Source organism: Chondrus crispus, genomic scaffold, assembly GCF_000350225.1.
Source record: "Chondrus crispus Stackhouse genomic scaffold, scaffold_26, whole genome shotgun sequence".
Taxonomy (NCBI): Eukaryota; Rhodophyta; class Florideophyceae; order Gigartinales; family Gigartinaceae; genus Chondrus; species Chondrus crispus.
Window position 1 is genome coordinate 211,832 of NW_005179159.1, and position 19,304 is coordinate 231,135.

At 51.3% G+C, this 19,304-nt stretch overlaps 4 protein-coding genes across 4 annotated transcripts; 2 read left to right on the forward strand and 2 right to left on the reverse strand.

Moving 5' to 3' along the window:
• Positions 1–794: 794 nt before the first annotated feature.
• Positions 795–2,068, forward strand: CHC_T00004946001 (hypothetical protein). The gene is made up of 3 exons (XM_005716715.1): positions 795–818; positions 1,023–1,678; positions 1,831–2,068. Exons 1-3 carry the CDS (start codon positions 795–797, stop codon positions 2,066–2,068), a joined length of 918 nt encoding a protein of 305 aa, XP_005716772.1.
• A 53-nt stretch (positions 2,069–2,121) lies between these two features.
• CHC_T00004947001 (hypothetical protein) lies at positions 2,122–2,469 on the forward strand. The gene has a single exon (XM_005716716.1). The coding sequence runs from the start codon at positions 2,122–2,124 to the stop codon at positions 2,467–2,469; it is 348 nt and encodes a 115-aa protein (XP_005716773.1).
• A 30-nt stretch (positions 2,470–2,499) lies between these two features.
• Positions 2,500–2,781, reverse strand: CHC_T00004948001 (hypothetical protein). The gene has a single exon (XM_005716717.1). The coding sequence runs from the start codon at positions 2,779–2,781 to the stop codon at positions 2,500–2,502; it is 282 nt and encodes a 93-aa protein (XP_005716774.1).
• A 228-nt stretch (positions 2,782–3,009) lies between these two features.
• On the reverse strand, positions 3,010–3,330 carry CHC_T00004949001 (hypothetical protein). The gene has a single exon (XM_005716718.1). The coding sequence runs from the start codon at positions 3,328–3,330 to the stop codon at positions 3,010–3,012; it is 321 nt and encodes a 106-aa protein (XP_005716775.1).
• Between the last annotated feature and the right edge of the window lie 15,974 nt (positions 3,331–19,304).

Here is a 19,304-nt window from a genome sequence, read left to right on the forward strand (position 1 = left end):
CCGATATAGTGCTACCCTTCTGCGTGTGGCACGAATTTTGAGCCAAAAACGAAGGGTCTCCAGGGAGGCAGTTGGATGGACATGTGTGTACTGCCCGAGAGCCGCTGCCGCCGCGGAAAGATATTATGCAGTTGCCAACTCGAATAGAAAGTATGGCGGAAAAAGGCAGGGTCGATGATGCAATTGGACATCTGCAAAAGTGTAGGCTGGCATTTATGGCGGCGAAAAAGGAGGAAGTCAATGCAACGGCTCGGCAGCTACTAATAACAGAAATGCTTGATTAGACTTGAGTCTGTAGTGAAGATACAAAGCATGAGTGATGGCGTCCTGCGAGCGGTCTTTCTGAGCAGTGATGCAAGGAAGTGGCTGCAAAAAAGCCGTAAATCTCATTATCTAACAGTGCGTGGTTCGATATAGTGCTGTTTCCGGCCCACTGACACAGGGTAGCACTATATCGCGACCCCCCCCTGTATTGGTTTCTGGTAGCGGGAATCTGCTCGTACAGTACCAAGGGTACTTCCCGTTCTCCTACCTTTGGGTACATGTTTCACTCGCGTATTGCCGCGCTTCCCTCTCCAACCTGCGCCTCTCCTGCATCGATTCGCAAGGTACATGCGATCTTGCCCAACCACCACCCTGTTTATGCGCTCCCTTTCGCACACCGCTCTCCCAGGTGCAGAACATGCTCTCACCAACCCACCCAATCATTGCCTCTTCCATCTCGAGCCTCGTTCCCATCACAATAATGGCCGGCACAGAGCAGCCGAAATCCAGAGGATTTAACTATTCCTCCAATGAAGACTGCTCCATTTGAGTGCGTCTCTGCATTTAGCTCTGGCAACACCGGTGGAGTGTGTTGATGTCGGAGCTAAAATGCCAAATGTGAACAAATGCACCTGGGCATGCGCACCAGTATTTGAATGACAAGTGTTGAAAATATTTAGCTCTTTGCTCATTTATTCTTCAACCGGTGGGGATGCTCTAAGTGTGGTAGGTGCGAAACACACTGTGCCTGCACTAAGTGCGCCGCTAGTAGGTGCCGATCCCCGGCAACATGCCGGAGGTGCAGGGGGTGTGATGGTCACTGTAGGTGCGGCGAGCAGGCTATCCGGTATGTTGACCCGGAAGATCCTCACCCCATGGTGAGAGGACTGCATCCATCGCTTAACGACTACCGTACGGCCGGGGATGGCAGTGCATTTCAGAGCCCCCGAACATGGGGAGATGCGCCACTGACCCCCCCGTGTAGGCCCGACTCACCGTGGTCCGAGGGAAGTCAAGATAGTGATGACGACGTCATCCACGTTTTAGGTGAGGATGACCCCCTGCCGACGTATGGAGTCAAAGGGGAAATTAGTTTTTACGACATTCCACGTAGCAGAATCTCGGATGTATGGGAGAGTGGACACGGTGGCAGCCGGGGAAAAGGACCTACGCCTGTACCATGGGACGAGAGTGACCTCGCCTTTGCTGACATCCCAGTTAGGCCGGATTACAAAATGGACAGATGCTTCGTCATAGACGATGAAGGGACACTCATAGCCGACATCCGAGAACTGACCGTACGCATCCGGATGGTTTGCGATATGTACGTGGCCCCTTGGTCTACGGACCTCAAGGAAGGATGGCCGGGAGATGCCGGGGCTTCGAGCGATATGATAGACGAGTTCATAGGCTGGTAGAGAGGGGAGAAGTGACGTTGTACGAGGAGGGTTGTGATCCGCGTAGCCTGCCCGTTCCCATCTTATTTGATCTGCCGATCCCGACAAGTCCGGGAGTGAGTGTGCTCAGCTGGCATGCTAGGCCTATACAAACGGGGGATGCTTGGAGGTCAATGGCCAAGTGGTTCCAGGATACGTGTGCGCCGCCCTGGCTTAAAACGCACGCGCTGTGCCCGACTTGGTGGCCCCAGGCCTGCTATCACGGTAGAAGACAGACCGTAGGGGGGTACGTGGACGGGAACCTGGCTCCCCGGAGTGGAGACTTGGCAGGAGGGAGTGACGTTGCCATTAAAGTTGGGGTTATAGAGAAGGGGACGAGTCTATATCGATGTTCGCGTACCTCGTAGATTTGTACGATTCTAGCAACACCGCAATATGGGTTGACTTGGAGAAGGTCCTCATGAATAGCGTGGTTAGAGGGCTCCGCTCTTTTATCGTGGGGTCGTGCAGAAATAGCTGCTTCATAGACAAGAGAACGGACAGGCTCCTCCACACCATTGCTGAACCGCGGACACTAAGGCTCAACGGGCACCACCCCCGCATCAAGTATCCAAAGCTAGAGTCGTGCAGGCGTGTAGGAGTGAGCCTTAAGAACCCAAAATCTGAGAAAGGGTTAGGGTGGATTGCGATGGCCAGCCGTCTGAGCGTGGACGGTGCCATTAGGGCCATCTCATTGAACCCATACGTGCTAGCGCTCGGAGCGTGGGAACTGCTTCTTTGCGCTCTTCCGAGAGTGTGCCAAAAGTGACGGTCGTACCGTAGGACCCGTTAGTGCGACTCAGATTCCCAACTGCGTGCTGTTCCTACCGGACGACTTCTTCCTCCGCATCACAATGAATGATAAGTGGGTGGCTGCTGAGGCCGGACATCTTAGGACAGTGCCTTCATACCATACTGGAACGCCGAGAGAGGTTCTCTCAGGTTGGTACGGCCTACCCGACCCATGGGACAGGCTAGAGCCATTATTCACTAGGGTGCCCCCACAGGACAACGGATTCGCTATCAGCTTTTCAGAGCCGGGAAAGTCCTCGGCGGAAAGCAGCGTCTCAGAGGGAACCATCACTATAGCACAGAGTGGGGTCACCAGACTGACAGTGACAAGTGACTGCTATGGCAGGTTCTACGACGAAAACCCTGATGAGGACTTGCCCAACAGCCGCGCAGCGCTGAGCTCTGAGGAAGCCGCTATCGCACGTCGAACTTCCGCCACCCCCGCTCGGGTCCGGCGTGCAGTGGCAGAGCGAGGGCGAGCAGCATGGTTGCCCTACCGAATCCGTGAAGGAGACTGTCACCTGCTGCTAGCCGATGAGATTTTGGCCGGGCGTATAGGTGGAGGCGATGGATGCAAGTTGCACGGCAATGCGAGTCTGGTCAGGCTCCGGGACGTACGCCCTTGAGGGCCGGGTTGATGCCTGTGAAGGAGAAGAACTGGTGGAGCTCGAGCGTGTCCGGGTCGACGACGGCGTTGACGTTGGCGTCGGTGCGCAAGATGACCGGGCCCTTGGTGGGGACGTACTGAACGGTGACGTTGATGTTGGTGGTAGGCTTTTGAAAGGATTTTCGCGATAGCAGATATATCTCCTTCAATAAACGTTTTTTCTCTCTTCATTTTTCCGTGAATACCAATCAGCTTATTGGCGCTTCGTGGCAGAAGGTCTGGTCTGCCTTGATCCAAAATCTGGCAAGCGTTCTCTCAGAAACGTCTTCCGAGGCTTCCAAAATTAAATCACAGACATCTAACATGGGCGGGTCATGACTCATGACTCATGACCCTCATCCAGCCCTTTCATTCCAGCTTTCATTTTTGGCTCCTTCGCGAAAAAAATCCCGGTGTTCTACTGTTGCCGACATGGGCTCAACTAATCGTGATTTATATTAGAGCTTCAAGGCTGCAACCGAGCCTAAACAGAGGTTCATTTTAATGTTGGGAGATTTTGCGTTTAGTGGGGCGATCGTGGTCTTTTTTGTGGCAAAAAGGGGGTGAAATGGCTTTTCTTGTAGTGTTGAGGGGGTGACGCGGTCAAATTTGCTGAGGCACCCATCCGATTGAGAAATATTTGTAGGGATCGTATGGGTGACGTCTTCAACATGAGGGTGACAGAAAAGAATTTGGTTGTTCGTGAGGGGCGACAGAATCTGAACAAAGTGGACGGTGCTATAAATTGTACTAAATGACAGGCGAAATCGGATACGAAGGCGTTACTAAAAGAGCAGCTACTGGGCTACTCTGCAGTATCCCCATACAGCTGTTTCAGAGAGCAGTCCTTCACTGTGTGATCTGCCATCCGACACAAAGAACAGGAGTACACACGCTTCTTCTTCGCAGCAGGGCCTTTTTCGTACCAGATTTTTCTTCGCCTACCAGCCCTCCTAACCGGACGACCCCTTGGCGGCGGCAAAGCTTTTGGAATTTGCAGGTTCTCCTTCGTAGTAACGAGCTTCTTCGCATTGAATAAAATGTCGTCGACCCTTGCTTGTGAAGGAAGACTATACTCCATATTGGCGTACTGCCTAACCCAGGCATATGTTAGATGACGCGCTTCAATAAACCGATAGAGATTGCTTGGTTCATACTTTTCGAGAAGAACAGAGACGCCATGCCAACAGGGGAATCCAGACCCATTTGTAGAGTAAGCGCAGCAAGAAGGGGGGGTTTGGGTATTATTGCTAAGCCTTACAAGCCGCAGAACGGTTCCATTTTGCTGACTAGCGACGGTGGCTTCCATTTGCGACGTACCATCCAGAAAATGCACAGAAGACCGATATACGTGAGCTCTCTGAATTAGGTATGCGAGATGGTTCTGTGTGCGAGGAGGGACGGGAGATTTACAAGACAGGGCACTGTTCTGGCGACGCAAAAAATTTGTTCTCTGCAGAAGCACAACCCTTGAAAGCATCTTCTGAGGCTCCACGGAACGAATATGATTCCTAAGATCAGCTGACATGTGGCTTTCAGCCACCGTGAAGTTGTTATACGGCCTTCTAAGCTGGAAAATGCCCTGTACACTTCAGAATCTTCGAATCTATCCAGATAGGTCTTTTGTGTCGCAGAAAAATCTGTTTTCAGAGCGTTCACCTGTTCTCGAGACGGAGCATATACTGCTCGTTCATACAACCGTATTCCAACGCCCTTGTTAGATCCTAATCGCGCGGACATGTTTTTTTAACATGAAGAGGATCCAGGAATAACGGCGCATTACTTATGGCGTCCGGGTAGGCTGCGTCGATTGACTTTTCCTGATTGACAATTGTCACCCTCCCATTAATGTCAAATCCCGGAATTTCTCTACATGCCCGAAAGACCTTTCCCCAGGACTCTTTGTTCTCAGGACCCACGAAGTGCGCAAAGACCAAAGGACAGAGCTGATGATTTGCATCGTACCCGATTACCTGAAAAGTAGACCCATACGATCGTATGGGTCTACTTTTCAGGTAATCGGGTACACACTGCGAAGGGGTAGGAATGCAGTCGACGGCATTCCTACCCCTTCGCAGTGTGCGGCATCCGCACTGGGCGTTCGTCGACCATGTTGGCAGTAACTCTGCGCGGAAGAAGGAACAAACAGCAATCCCCTGTAATAGCGACCGTCGCCTATATCAGATACGTCCACATCTGCGGCATTAAAGGAAGCATCCTTCGGTAAATTGTCTGCCTTCTTGCACTGCTCGAATATATGACGAGCCGCCTTAATCCGTTGTTCCCTCATCTCCGCTGCACAGCAAGTAAACATTTCTACCTTATGCCCCACCCCTCTGAGCGCATCTGCGTAACCTTCCAATGCGGCCATGTCTACGGCGCGCGAAATGGTGAAATGACGGAGCAACTCTGTCCGAATACGCCGATAATGACTATATGGAGGCTGACGCAAATACAGGCGCTTCGCTCGGACAACGGAAGCGATCGTTTTGCAAGGCACATTCGGATCGTCTTGTACGTGTTCTAAAATTGCTCGGGCAATCTGATGTGGGGTATATGCAGGGGCACAAGAAGACGATCTTGACGCAATTTTCATTGGACTGTCCGCGACATGTTGCCCGAAGCACTCATTGAGGTGGTCTTGGAACTTGTTTAGTTTCCAAAAACCGGTCCTCGGTTGCCAATCGAAAACAAAAGTCGCATGGTACCCATCTGTGCGGCACTTCATGCGCACTTTGACAGTATTCTGCATAATGTTAACTCCCCGTTGCGCCCCGAGGTTCGCAGTTTGTGCTCTAATCAGCTGCTCACATCTCCACCGGCCCTTCAAGGCGATCCCCACTTTCGGTTTAACGTCCAAAATTGGACGGGGCTTCCTTGTCATGGCAGGCAATCGATCTGCTCGCACTGCATCTTTCGCACGAATCATGGTTCGTCGCTTCGATTGGCGCTCCTGTAGCGTTCGACGGGTTTTCTTGTCGATATCATCCGGAATAGGATCGGCAGCGCGCTCTTCGACATCCTCTTCTTCTTCCTCACATTCGATTGCAATGTGATTCTTCGGGTCGAAGTCCTCGTCCGACGTAACGTCTTCTTCGGAATCAATTTCCAAGCACCCGGCCACCTCTCTGTCTTCCTCGAAATTCCTTCCTGCCTCACTCCCAAGATCATCTCCTCCATCTTCAAATTGTACTCCGTCGATGCATTCTTCCATTCTCTCCACGTCTGCGAACACCCCTGAATTTTCGCCATCCTTGCTGACATTTTCCTCGTCCATTTTGTCCGCGCTGCTCTCGCGAGAAGGATCGTCTGCTATGCCGCGAAATCGGCCGAAAAGACGACGGGATGGTGGTGGAGCTATACATTTCTCTACCTCGTCCACATCATCGTTACGTTCACCGTTGGACATACTATCTTCATCCTCTCCATCCTTGTTGTAGTATAAACACCCCCAACGGAGGGAGGTGTATACTCAGTTCTTGCGGAGACCCCGATCGGAGAAGGGAAGCAACCCCAGCTAACGGAACCGGAAAGCGGGCTCGGGTAGCGTGATGGTAGAGCGGGTTCGGACGGGGACGCGCGCACGGGCTGGTCGATCTACGCCTCGACGCCCCGGCGCAGCGGTGGGTTACGTACCAGCGCTGACGGGCGGAGGCGGACCTAGGCTCGCTCGTGTGCTCGCGCGTCCCCTGCCCGCTCGGCTCCTAACTAGATACGGGCTATTGTATGCAACCCGATCTAGAATAAGCGGGGCGAGCTTGACCAAAGGCGTAGGTTCTGGACAAGCTCGTGCTTGTCCTCCCCCGTCACCGTCGGTCCGCTCACGTATTTAATGTACAAGTTAGTCTATCATACTACAGTACAGTACGTACTGTACTATAGTGCTACTGTGGTCGGCTACAGTAGTGGGTGCGGGTCGCGCGTACTGTAGGGCTGTCAGCATTCGGTGCTGACAGCACGCGCGCTCGTGCGCGTCGTACTGTAGAGCTCGGGCTCTACAGTAGCTGATCTAATCTAAATGTAGTCCCAGGGGGTTATATTACACTTGTCAGTACCATCATTTTCAAGCACCGCCCGCAAGTGAGAAGCCATTTCTCTCTCTGTTCTCTTCCTTTTCTCTCTGTCCCTTTCCTTCTGCAGCTGCGCAGCCCTTGCTCGTTCTTCCCTCTCCTTCTGCAGTTGAGCGGCCCTAGCTGCCTCTTCTCTCTCTTTTTGCAATTGCTTCCAGGTTCTCGCCTGCCTCTCCCGTACAGCGTCTTCCTCGCTGTCACTGCAAACGTCTGACGCGCCCTTCGAAGCCTTCTCGTGCTCTTCATTGTTCGAGCATTCTCTTTGGCGTTGAGTCTCCCTGACATTGTCTTGTTTCTCTTGCGCAGCGCGTTCCATTTTGTCGAGAGAGAACTCTCTTTCGGAAGAGGTTTTGCCAAACGCGATGAATGCCGGCAGTAACACGACCTTACCACACTGAATATCCTCATCGATTTCTATGTACCGAACTTAGCTCTCCGCCTGCTGCATGGCACGCTTGAGTACTTTCATACACCTGTCCGCACAGCGCGGTTGAACTGCCCGCACTTTGTCGGGGTGGACGAGAACGGCAAGACGCTTGTACTGTTTTTTCATTTCACGCAATGTTGCGTTGCGCGCAGATACGCAAAAAACATCCATGAGGGGTGTCACACCTTCTTCCACAGTGGCAAGGTGACGGATACCCTGCGCCATGGTCTGGGGCAATAAGCGCATTTTGAAAAGACGAATTAAAAATGACAGCAGAGGAGGGGCACAGGGGTGACATGGCCATGGGGATAGGGAACGATGTCTGTCGTGGAGGTGACAGTCGATAAGGGGCCACACAGGCGTGGCGTTCATTGATCAACAAAAGCCATTTCACCCCGTTTTTGCCACCAAACTACTGTACACCCATCGCCCCACCACAAAAATCTCCCGTTATTTTATTGCGCGTTGGTGATTTCGCACAAAAAGGTACATGCGCATGGAAAATCGTCGCCGATTACCAGCTGCACGAGGAGGCCGATGTGTGGGGCCACACCGGCGTGGCCGATCACGAGATTAATTGTCCCTACAGTATCCGTGTTCTAGAAATGTTGAGTTTAATAGCTCGATTACTTGCCATTTTGGATTACTACACAGGCGAAGAATCCCAATTGTGTTGTTTGGGACGGGTGACCAAAGGCGACATTTCAGTGGTCGGGTCTAACATACTACTGATATTCTTCCCTTCGCCCCCCTTATGCAACAAATTCGCGCAATTCACCCCCTCAAAACTACAAGAAAAGCCATTTCACCCCCTTTTTGCCACAAAAAAGACCACGATCGCCCCACTAAACGCCGCATTATTTCTTTAATGTTTTATCGAGAATCACCCTCTCCATGCTAGCGGAAATGATTGGACAGCGTACACTGATACCCTGTACAGTATACGAAATGAAGATAGTACAGTAGGTCTTAAGTGCGAATGGGTGACGAGTGCTCAAAGGCTTAGTGATGGTGCATTTGACGTGCCATAATCGTACAGACTGGGTGCTCATCAGGTGATATACCGTCATCAAATTTACTCATATCCTTCTAAAATGATGACTAAGTCATAAAAAGACAAAGTAATTACGCAAAGCCGACAACACTGCCAAACGCCGCCGTGTTAACCTTGCAACTGTAGGCCGTCATAGCTTGGCTGGCTATCTGGGTACTGCGGAACGGTAGACGCGCGAAACATTACATTCATACAACCCTAGAAGAAAAAAATTAAATTTTTTGAGTGCACCTACAGTGCAATTTGAGATTTTTAGCATATTTGAGTGCACTGTGAACGCGAATTGTTGCCGCTGTTGGCCACACAACTTCCTATTGGTGGCACTTGGAGTGCACCCAGAGGGCGGCATGAGTGTATGATAGTCCTGCACTCATACTGCCCTCCGAAAATGCTATGTAACCTGGAGTGCGAGGTGAGTGCAATGTGCATTGCATGCTGCTCCGCATTTCGTAGTGCACTCACTCTGCACGCAACTTGCGTCCAAGCCCATAGTTTAGGTGGAGTTTGGAGGCGAGGGGTGGAATTTGGAGCTCGGCGGTCAACTTGGTATTCGTGGAGACGAGAAGATGGTGGGCAAGTCACGTGCAGCAAAGCAGTACCACTTTGCTGTTTGCACTTCTTGCTGTGGTTGATGGGCTGTGTAGAGGGCCAGATGTTAGAGGAACCGATGCGCTTCAAGTGCGTAAACTGTCACAGTAGCCTTTGAAGAAGAAGGTGTACCATCGCTCGGGCTTGATGTGAAGGTACGAGAAATGTTGTATCGAAGCTGTATTAGTGCGACCGGGAGTATGCGAGATTTCCGTCAAGCTTTACGAGAATTTAGGCGCATCTATTCTCTGGCTTACTACATTCTTCCTATATACCCTTCTCCGTATTTCTATCATTCGCACAAATATCTTTTCAACATTGTACTGCTTTACTGCTTAAGAGGCGACCTTTCTAGGTGCATATGCGGATAACATTGAAGTACGACTAGCAAAGTACCTAGTAGAAGAAGCCAGTTAATATTACTTTCAAAATACAGTCTTCACTTCATGGTGCAGGCACTTCGCAATATGCTCTAGTCCTGTGTGTTGTCGGCAGGACTGCTGCTCGACAGGCGATGGCATGCATGTGCACAAATATGGGGTTCTGGCATTCCACAACTGTATTTATGGAGCAAAGTCGCGCCGCTTTCGAGGGCAACTTACTTCTTCGAATCCTTGACTTCGGATGCTTCTGACAACTCGCCGTTATCGAACGACGTCTGCAAGTCCCACATTTGGGCGTATGACCCCTTCTGCCGTATCAACTCAGCATGGGACCTTCTCTCAACAACGGTACCAAGGCCCTCTTCTGCGCCATCTGTGCCAAGGACAATGATCTCGTCCGCTATCATGATTGTGGACAGTCGATGTGCAATCACGATCGTGGTTCGGTTCTTGCATACTTCCCGCAGGTTTGCTTGCATTTCTCTTTCCGTTTGCGTGTCCTGTGCATCGGGGCGGTGATGAGGGGTGTGGATTCAGAATGAGGTCAGAGATCTTGCACAGCGTGTCGCGTATAGCCAAAGTGCCACAAAAATTTCTTTCAGAACAGTGCTCAGCACTTACCAATGATGACGACGCCTCGTCAAGCAGAACAATAGCTGGTCCCTTGACCAGACACCTGGCGCACCCTATGCGCTGTCGTTCCCCTCCTGATAGGCGCACTCCCCGCTCTCGGACAAGGGTGTCTAGCTTCAGCGGGAGAGAATCAACGAAGTCTCACAAAGCAGCCGAACGTGCAGCGTCATAAATTTCAGCATCACATGCATCCGGTTTGCCGTATGAAATATTGAATCGCAGAGATCGGTTGAACAAGATCTGAATGTAATTGTCAGAGGCGCCGAGAAGAAAAAAAGAAAAGCCCACATTGTTAGTATTACAGGACATGGAAGGGCACCTCGTTCGCTCGCATTTGTCTCCACTCATGAGCGATAGAATTTCGTACCGTATCTTGGGCGACAACTCCAATTTGCTTGCGTAGACTCTTGAGAACAGTTCTTCACATTCTCGCCATCGATCAGCACTGACCCGCTATCGACATCATAGAATCTCAGCAACAGCCGAATGATTGTGCTGCAGCACGCAAATGACGACAAAAATATAATCGTGTACAAGAAGAATGTTAGCTTCTCCGCAATTGCAAAGACAACTTTTGCGTCTCCCACACCATCCACAGCCTTCACAAAACCGCCCCCAGACAGTAATTCAAAACTTACCTCTTGCCCGCTCCAGAAGCTCAAACGAACGCAACCATTCTCCCTGGAGCAACATGGAAGGAGATGTTACGCAGGCCGACTCAGGTCTTTCGTCGAAGGGTCCCTCGGCTGCCGAAAAGTACGGGCGACTGGCGTGCTACAACTGGAAGGCACGAGGCAGCGAGGAGGATTTGGATTTGTACTGCGATTGGTATGGGCGCAGCGTGTTGCTCATGCCGGAAGACATGGTCCGAAGCGGGGGGAAGGGGTGCGTTGAGTTTGACGTTGAGCGACAGCGTCGCGACGCTGTCGCTTTTCGCGATAATTGCGCTGCACAGTACGTCTCTTTTCATGTCGGGGCACCCCAATAGAGTACCAACGATTAGCAATTTGCCTAACCATCGCCCCATAATCAGCCCGCAATGGATTGCAGTTGACATGAAAATTTGTCAGTGCGACACACAAGCGAAAAACACTGTCGTACCTAGCTTCCGCCCACTTCCACTTTTCCCAAGCACTGTCCATGCCCCACAAAGCCGCCAGAAATAATTCTCCACGATGAAACGGTCGTTTGAAATGTGCCGATTTGTTGAAATTTGAGCAGGGGATAGAGCACCATTGTGTAGTTTTTTACTGGGATGCACAACCCTGCAAAACTCAGCACTGCCTTGGTAACCCTTTTCAGCTAGCACTGCCGAAGCGTCCTTAAATTCTTCCCCCAAAGGCCCATCGTCTTCCAATGTGTCTTCGTCGTTTTGCTTTTGCAAATTGGTTCGGTGCCACGGTTGCATCTGTTGAAACATAACGAGGTCAGAGACAGACCCAGGCTCATGATCACTGCATCCGATGGCTATTCCAATTGGCAAGACGGAGACCTCCACCTTATAGCCGTACATCTTATGCTTTCCGCTATAATAGCTCTTACCCTCTTGTACGCTTCCGGAAGGGCGAAAGCAAGGTTGAAACGTCACATCAGTGGCGTACCGCGCCATAGGGTAGTGAGAAAAACATTTTTTCTTTGCAACGAGCTCCTTGATCGTCCACTTTTTCGCATGATACTCCACGTAGGATTCGTAAAACGTACCGCAAACGAGATCAACAAAATTCCAAATCATGCGCTCCATGGTAGGGCCTTTGAAATTGAACATGTTTCCAAGAAATGCCCAGTCACCGCCATGTTTCATGACAGTCATCGTCATAAACAACATGTCTTTGGCCGTGACGGTGCTCTTCCGACCACGACCAGTGTTGTAATGATCGAGAATAAAATTTTCAAAGTCAGCCCATATGCCTTGGAATTGCAATGGGTCGAAGTTGATCATTTCGACGATACCGTGCGAGCCGTGGGCGTTGTACTACTGATCGAACATGGGTGCATCCGTGCCATTATCGTCATCGGAGGGAGGATGAATCAGATCACTGTAGTTTTGCAACTCATTTTGACGCTCGATGGCGAGCTCCGCAAGAATTTGTAGGGAATTATTGGCTCTGTCGACGGTAATTGAGGCCATCTTTTGAGGGAGATGGGGAGTGGGGGGTAGGAGGGATGGGGAGTTGCGGGTGGGAGGGATGAGGAGTTGGGGTGGGACGGATGGGGAGTTGGGGTGGGAGGGATGGGGGGTTGGGGTGGGAGGGATGGGGTGTGGGGGTGGGGGGGATGGGGAGTTGCGACCGTGATGGCCTTTATTGGGTGTCGGGTTTTGGCGGGGAAGCCCACATATTGCCCATTTTGGGCGCCATTTCCGAAATCACTTCGTCTCTTTTGTGAGAATTGTGTAGCTGCGCAATACGGGTCATCTCTGAAATTTGCCACGTAGTTGCGCACTACTGTGTCCAATTGCAATATATCATAAATTTGTTGAAAATATCAGTAAATGTTGATACACCTCGGCATAACCGTTTTAGGATTCTTTTTTGCAAACGATTGGCACTTTCAGCAGTTCCCGGATATTTGTGACAAAGGTCTAGTGGTCCCGCGTTATTAAGTCACCCCCGTGCCTTCATCCTTACAGTGTTTCTTACCGAGGCGTGTCTCTCAAAGCATCGGCGAAAGAGGCAGAAAAGTATCCTAGATTTTCTTAAAAAATAAAAAATAGGGCTCGTGCACATTTTTTGATCGCAGATCTCATCCCAAAACGGGGCATGTTAAGACACACCCTGAGGGAGTGCCTTAACATGCCCCGTTTCGCTGCGGTTTGCTTTGCTTTGCCCAAAGAAGTGATTTGACGTGCTATGAGTAGCTCCTACGTTTTAATTTATGTGTTTAAGAAAAGCAAGGGCTTAAGAAGCATACGGTATTTGTTAATAATTTAAAAGTATTCCTGGCAAAACCGGGCAAGGCAAAGCAAAAACCAGCCAGTTAAGACACGCCCTGAGGGCGCATACGAACTCTTGTCACAGATTCTAGCGTGTTTCTTACCGGGGCGTGTTTAATAAAGATGGGTTTAATAGCGCGGGACCACTGTAGTAGCTTTATTGGTCGGACTCCCCTTCACAAGACATCGGACGGGTGGGTAGTAAAATTACGCATACACTATCGATTAGACTATAAAGGAAAAAGTAGAGAGAAAAGACATGTGAGGGTGAAGCGAAGAGGAGGGCGGGCCAGTGCGGGCGCGGGGCTGGGTAGGAGAGAAATGTACATAGCAAGGAGGAAACTGGTTGCCCCCCGCCACCCGCATTTATGGCAGAGATGGCGCCGCAGTACGAGACGGCGACGCACGGTAGGTTACAAGTGTTCGTCAGTCACTCGCTACTTCCCGACGGAGCTTCATCCGCGTACAATACAGTGTACACCGACGCGAAGACCAGGTAACGCACGGCCGCACGCCCGCGCGGACGGCAAGAGTGAGATGGATATGCGCTATGCGCTGCGGCCCGGCGTAAGCATATGCGCAAAGAACCACCTCGACGCAGCGGTGACAGACAGGCGGCTGTCAAAGTAGACCTGCAGCATGCCAGCCGACCAGTCCAACCTATTCATTATCCACACTGGCTCGAAACCAGGACACAGTAGCTCGTTAAACCGCCAATGCAGCAGCTGTAGGAGGCATAGTAGTGTCCAGGAGGTGCTTGTGTGCCAGTGAGGGGGAGCGCGCGATCCGAAGCCTTGCCAAGGTGGGCGGCTCCGACTCGAGCACCGACGCACACGTTGAAGAAGCCGGAGCTTGATGTTCGGACGTCATTCCACTTGCGCAGCAAGTCAATCGGGCTAAGTGATGCGGCCCATGCATTGCTGGACGGGTAGGAGAGACGCAATGGAAGACGATGCCCTCTCCCCTTCCGATGTAGTTCCACCCAGATAGGGCATCACCCATAGATAGGGCACCGCCCTTAAGGCACCAATAGGTTGCACGCAAATAAAGCCGCCGGCGCTCCGACCACCTTTGAGGGTCGGAGGCATCGGTCTGATCTTGGCATCACAGGTTATGGGCACCAAACACACCAAACGCACCACTGACAATCGATCCGCGGCACACAGACAATCACTCTCAACCGCGATAAAAGAGTGCAACGACTAACGCTCCACGCCTCCACCTTTTTTCTACCGCGACTACGACATGACAGAACAACAAGGATCACCTATGGGACAACTCCCAAGACTGGAGAGCAGCAACTTCACATATTGGTACGAAGCTCTCAAGATCTACGCAAGGAAGACCGACGCCCGCAACCCACCTCACCACGCCGCACACTACCGATCCCGATACAGATCAAGAGGCCGCACATCAGCGCAAAGCGGACAAACTCCGCAAAGCAATAACGCAAAGCCTCACAACAGAAGTAGTTAGGATCCTTCCCCCACACGTACTGAGGTACGATCGACACACAATATGCCGCATCATAAGCAGTGTAGTGGCCACCTCCACGACCGATCACCACGAAATACTGGACGCCGAAGCCAGGGGAATCAAGTACGTCCAAGTAACACAGCTACAGGACTACGTGAAACAACACAGGTAAATGCGATACAAAATGCAGTTCGCGAATTACCCAAACATCAACGAAGAACGCACCACCGTTCGATACATGCTGCAAGGACTAATTCATCACCCTGAAATGGGTTCACTGGTCATGGTAACGGCGGGCCACCCCCCGCTAATAATCCAGGCCTTCACAAACCACATACAACAAGTGCAACTCATGCAGGCCAATGCACACAGATCGCAGCACAGAACGCAACACAGCAAAGCACCCCGCCGCACCACAACACGCGCACCACAGCAACGTCCGCCCATAGACAAACCCAGCTACACCAAACCAGCAGGCCACCAAGGGCAATGGTGCGAAATCCACGGCAGCATAACACACATAACAGAGAACTGTTACACACGCAGATACAAACCGCGATCAACACACCCACGCGCGCGCACAGCCCACGCCGACACCGGCAATGCAGAGTATCCTAACAGCCCCATGCACGAGTTGCAGGATCGGCTGACAGCACTCGAAACAACGCTCTATGACACCGGCGAAACCAGCGACGGTAAGCAAACTTTCATACTGGACTCCGGGGCAAACCCCACGCATACCGCTACACCCTACACCTCGATGCAAAAAAGCACCGAGACACTAACTACAACTGCAACTGGCCATCGCGAACCTGAACACACACGGGGCACATAACTATCGCGCAGAGGAATAAGAGAATCACGGTACCGGCCGTTCACACACCCCAAAATCAAGGAGAACCTCCTTTCAGTGTACGACCTCACTGCCCACGGCCAAGTGACATTCTCAAGAAAAAGGCCACCGTTCACAAGCCTCGAAAAGTACCACAAGCGATTCTCACAGCAACTTACAGTGAGGGCCAATACAGAGTCGACCAACACGGCACGGCCAAAGGAGCTCTAACATACTCTCGTAAAACCCCGACAACGAAAAAGAAGCGAACCAGAGCCACCCCAACTACAACCCCGAGCACACCCCCCACGCGCAGCACACATCCCCAATTCCTCTCCATACAACCGCCGCGTGCCCAACGACAAAGACCCACGCTGCTTACCGCCCCTGCACCACACAAAGCAAATCGCAAGGACACAAGGGCATAACAACAAATGACTGAGTGGCACCTCAAACTAAACCACACACACCCCAAAACAATAGCACTCATGTCCAAAAAACAGATGCTCCCTTGAATTCCGACAAGTCTCAAGGACAACAGCGCCACAATGACATGCACAGGCTGCATCAACGGCAAGAAATCAACACGCCCGCACAAGCGCACATCGGATGTGAATAGGGCCAGGCCCTAAAGGGCTAGTTCCAAGCCTACTCGTCTTTGGCGTTATGCCACGAGTCCTCTTTCCAAGCTTTGATCAGCTACCCGTTCAAGTTCAAAGGATGATGGCAATGCAGGCGGCACGAAAGGACATGTCCAAGGAGATTGCTCAGAATCGCTTTACGGCAGCGATGAAATCAAATGTGCCCGCCGCCGCTCATCATGACATTGGCATCGGCTTCGAAGTCTTAGTTTACAAGGAGCCTCCACTAAACAAGTGGATCGGCCCATTCCGCGTTCTAGGCATGAAGGGAAAGGCTGTGTTCATTGAGAACGAGGGTGGCATCACACAGTTTTCCATCGACAAAGTAGAGGCTTACCGACGGCCCAGCGCGGATGAGCTTCCTGATCTCGAAGGGCCTCCGGTGTCTGCCAGAACCGATAACTACCGAAGCAGAAGCTTATCACCGGCACAAGCGTCAGACGCTTGGCTAGACTCCTTAAGAGACTCGCTGCAAGACTTGTTCTCAACGCGGCCTGACGAAAGCGCCATATCGTCTGATGAGTTCTTCATGGACAGTGTAGTACATACTACAGAGATGATTGCACCATCTGATCCCCGTTGTACAAGTGATGCATTCTTAATAGCGAAGAAGAAAGAAGTAGAAGGGCTGGAAGAACGTGGAGTCTGGGAGAAGACCCCGAAGGTATTGCTACCGAAGAATGCCAACGTACTCGGAGGCCGCTTTGTCCTCACACTGAAAAAAGTGGGCACAAAAGACGAAACCTCAAAGGCTCGTTTCGTCGCACAGGGTTTCTTCGGCAGAGAGAAGGATTTCATTATCCACAACGTTACGTCACTTCGGCAGAGCTCCGTGCGGATTATAGTGTCCTTTGCTGCATCGCAAGGATACCGCGTATTCAGCCACGACGTGACTCAGGCTTATGTGGGAGAACGGGTACCGACCGGTGTCGGTAAACGTAACGACCCGGAGGGAGATCCCGTAAGGGTAACCAGACGATACTGGGAAGAAAGGGGATAACTCAGCTTGTACACGGGGTGCACATACCACCACGGGTGACAGGTGGCGACGGACTGGCCACGTGTACCGCCGTACGTATTACGTCCCGATAGGGTAGAGTAGACTAGGAGTTACTACTGTAGGGGCGTAGAAATTTGTGTAATAGGAGTGTCAGCCGGGGGAGTCCCAGCTAGCACACATGGCCCGCGTTCTGCCACGATTGCAGGTGGCAGGAAACCAGCCACGTGTGCCGCTGTGCCGAATACTCCCCGGTGGAGTACAGTAGAGGTACTCCACTGTTGTGATCCGAAGTAGAAGTGGATCACTACTGTATTGCCAGGCCGCCGGAGGTCGACGTACTTAGGGACCGAGGCAGTACGCTCCCAGAGTAAAGGGGGATAGCGACCCCTTTTGGCCAGAACTGAGGAAAAACGGGAAGAAGCAGATCGTCCCGTGCGGGTTATTCTTGAGGGCCGCAAGCACACGCTCCCTAGTTTGGTCCACCGCCCGGTGGAAGCGTATGCCCATTGAGCCCCATCCCCTCCGGGGTCGCAATTCCACTCGCCCGTTTACCGGAATCATAACCGCTGCCGTCACAAAAAGGTTGGTGGTGTTGTAATTTTACCGCTACCGTGGACACCCCCTCCGTGACGGGGTAAAACCGAACCGGAAGGATCCATACTATTACAGCTTATACGCAGAGTGATGAATGTCTTTCCCGGGAGCTCTTTCTTCAATCAAAGCCAAGGGACGCCGCACTATTTCCTCCCTCCGAAGGTGAGACACTGAAATTGGTAAAGCCAATCTACGGAACAACAGATGCAGGCGATTACTGGAATGTGACAGTTGATCGACACGCCAAGAAGCACCTAGGTATGGAATCGATGACCGAAGATTTTTCGCTATATGTTAAACCCGGGCAGGAAAGCGAAGCAGAAGGCCTTATGGGCATGTTCGTCGATGATGGCATGCTGTGTGGAAATGCTAAATTCCAGCGTCTAACCGAGGCTACGTTAGAAAGGTCCGACTCTAAACCGAGAGAATGAGATACCGTGGAATTCTATGGTATGAATATTGAAACGATACCTGGCGATGGCTTTGTGATAGACCAACCCGACCACATCGAGAGGATACAACTATTGCCGGACGATGCCAACTTTGATACGTTTCGTAGCTGTCGGGCTGCACTGGGCTGGATCACCCATACAAGTCCGGACATTTCTTGCTACGCCAACAAGGCCGCACAAGTCACAGAAGAATTTTTCGATCAGCAAAAGGTCAAGGAATTTAACAGCTGCATCAAGTACGTGAAGAAAAATCAATTTCCATTGCGCTTCAGGCCCTTAAACACAAGCACGTTGCAGATCCGAGTATATGCAGATGCCGCATTTGGGACAAACTCGGATTGTAGCTCTCAACTCGGATTTGTGATTTTACTCTGTGATGCCTCCTATTCTTCCCATGTCGTCTATTTTTCTAGCAAGAAGTCCAGAAGGGTTGTCCGATCGATAATGGGAGGAGATATGTTTGCTTTGGCAGACGGGTTCGATCGAGCGTTTATGCTTCGACATGATTTAGAAACAACTTACTCCAAACGAATTCCTTTGTATGTACTCACGGACTCAAAGCAGGTCTTCGACACAATCACGAAGGCATCGAAGACCACAGAACGGCGATTACTCATCGATATCGCTGCTGCTCGCCAGGCCTACAACCGTCATGAGATCTCCAACATCGTCTTAGTAGCGTCGGAGGACGTTATTGCCGACGGTCTGACAAAGACCAAATCTGGTTCTTCTTTGATGAAAGTGCTCACCTCTGGAAAAAATGTGCTCAAAGTGAAGCAATGGATCATCAGAAACTGATGCTTTACATCACGAAATTATCCGGTTAGTAATGTTTAGATATGTTTGAACGAACTTGCACCCTCTGCGGCAAAGTTCCCGAAGAAGTGTCTTGTTCCACGTTTGGAGAAAGTGCTAGTGTGAATCGTGTGGATGATATTACCAGGATATAACGGTATGCACACATCTCCACGCTGTCGCCGTGTGTTATGATAACAAGACACTCCCCTTCTAGTACATAAGGCCTGCCGGCCTTCGAGTAGCGAAGACAGGTAGACGTTTTTCTAGGAACACAGGATACAGTACT

Coding starts and splice junctions, on each gene's coding strand:
- CHC_T00004947001 (XM_005716716.1), top strand. CDS start 2,122: ATGAATAGCGTGGTTAGAGGGCTCCGCTCTTTTATCGTGGGGTCGTGC.
- CHC_T00004949001 (XM_005716718.1), bottom strand. CDS start 3,330: ATGAAGAGAGAAAAAACGTTTATTGAAGGAGATATATCTGCTATCGCG.
- CHC_T00004948001 (XM_005716717.1), bottom strand. CDS start 2,781: ATGGTTCCCTCTGAGACGCTGCTTTCCGCCGAGGACTTTCCCGGCTCT.
- CHC_T00004946001 (XM_005716715.1), top strand. CDS start 795: ATGAAGACTGCTCCATTTGAGTGC. Junction 819..1,022: donor AGACTGCTCCATTTGAGTGC/GTCTCTGCATTT, acceptor GCCTGCACTAAG/TGCGCCGCTAGTAGGTGCCG. Junction 1,679..1,830: donor ATAGACGAGTTCATAGGCTG/GTAGAGAGGGGA, acceptor GGATGCTTGGAG/GTCAATGGCCAAGTGGTTCC.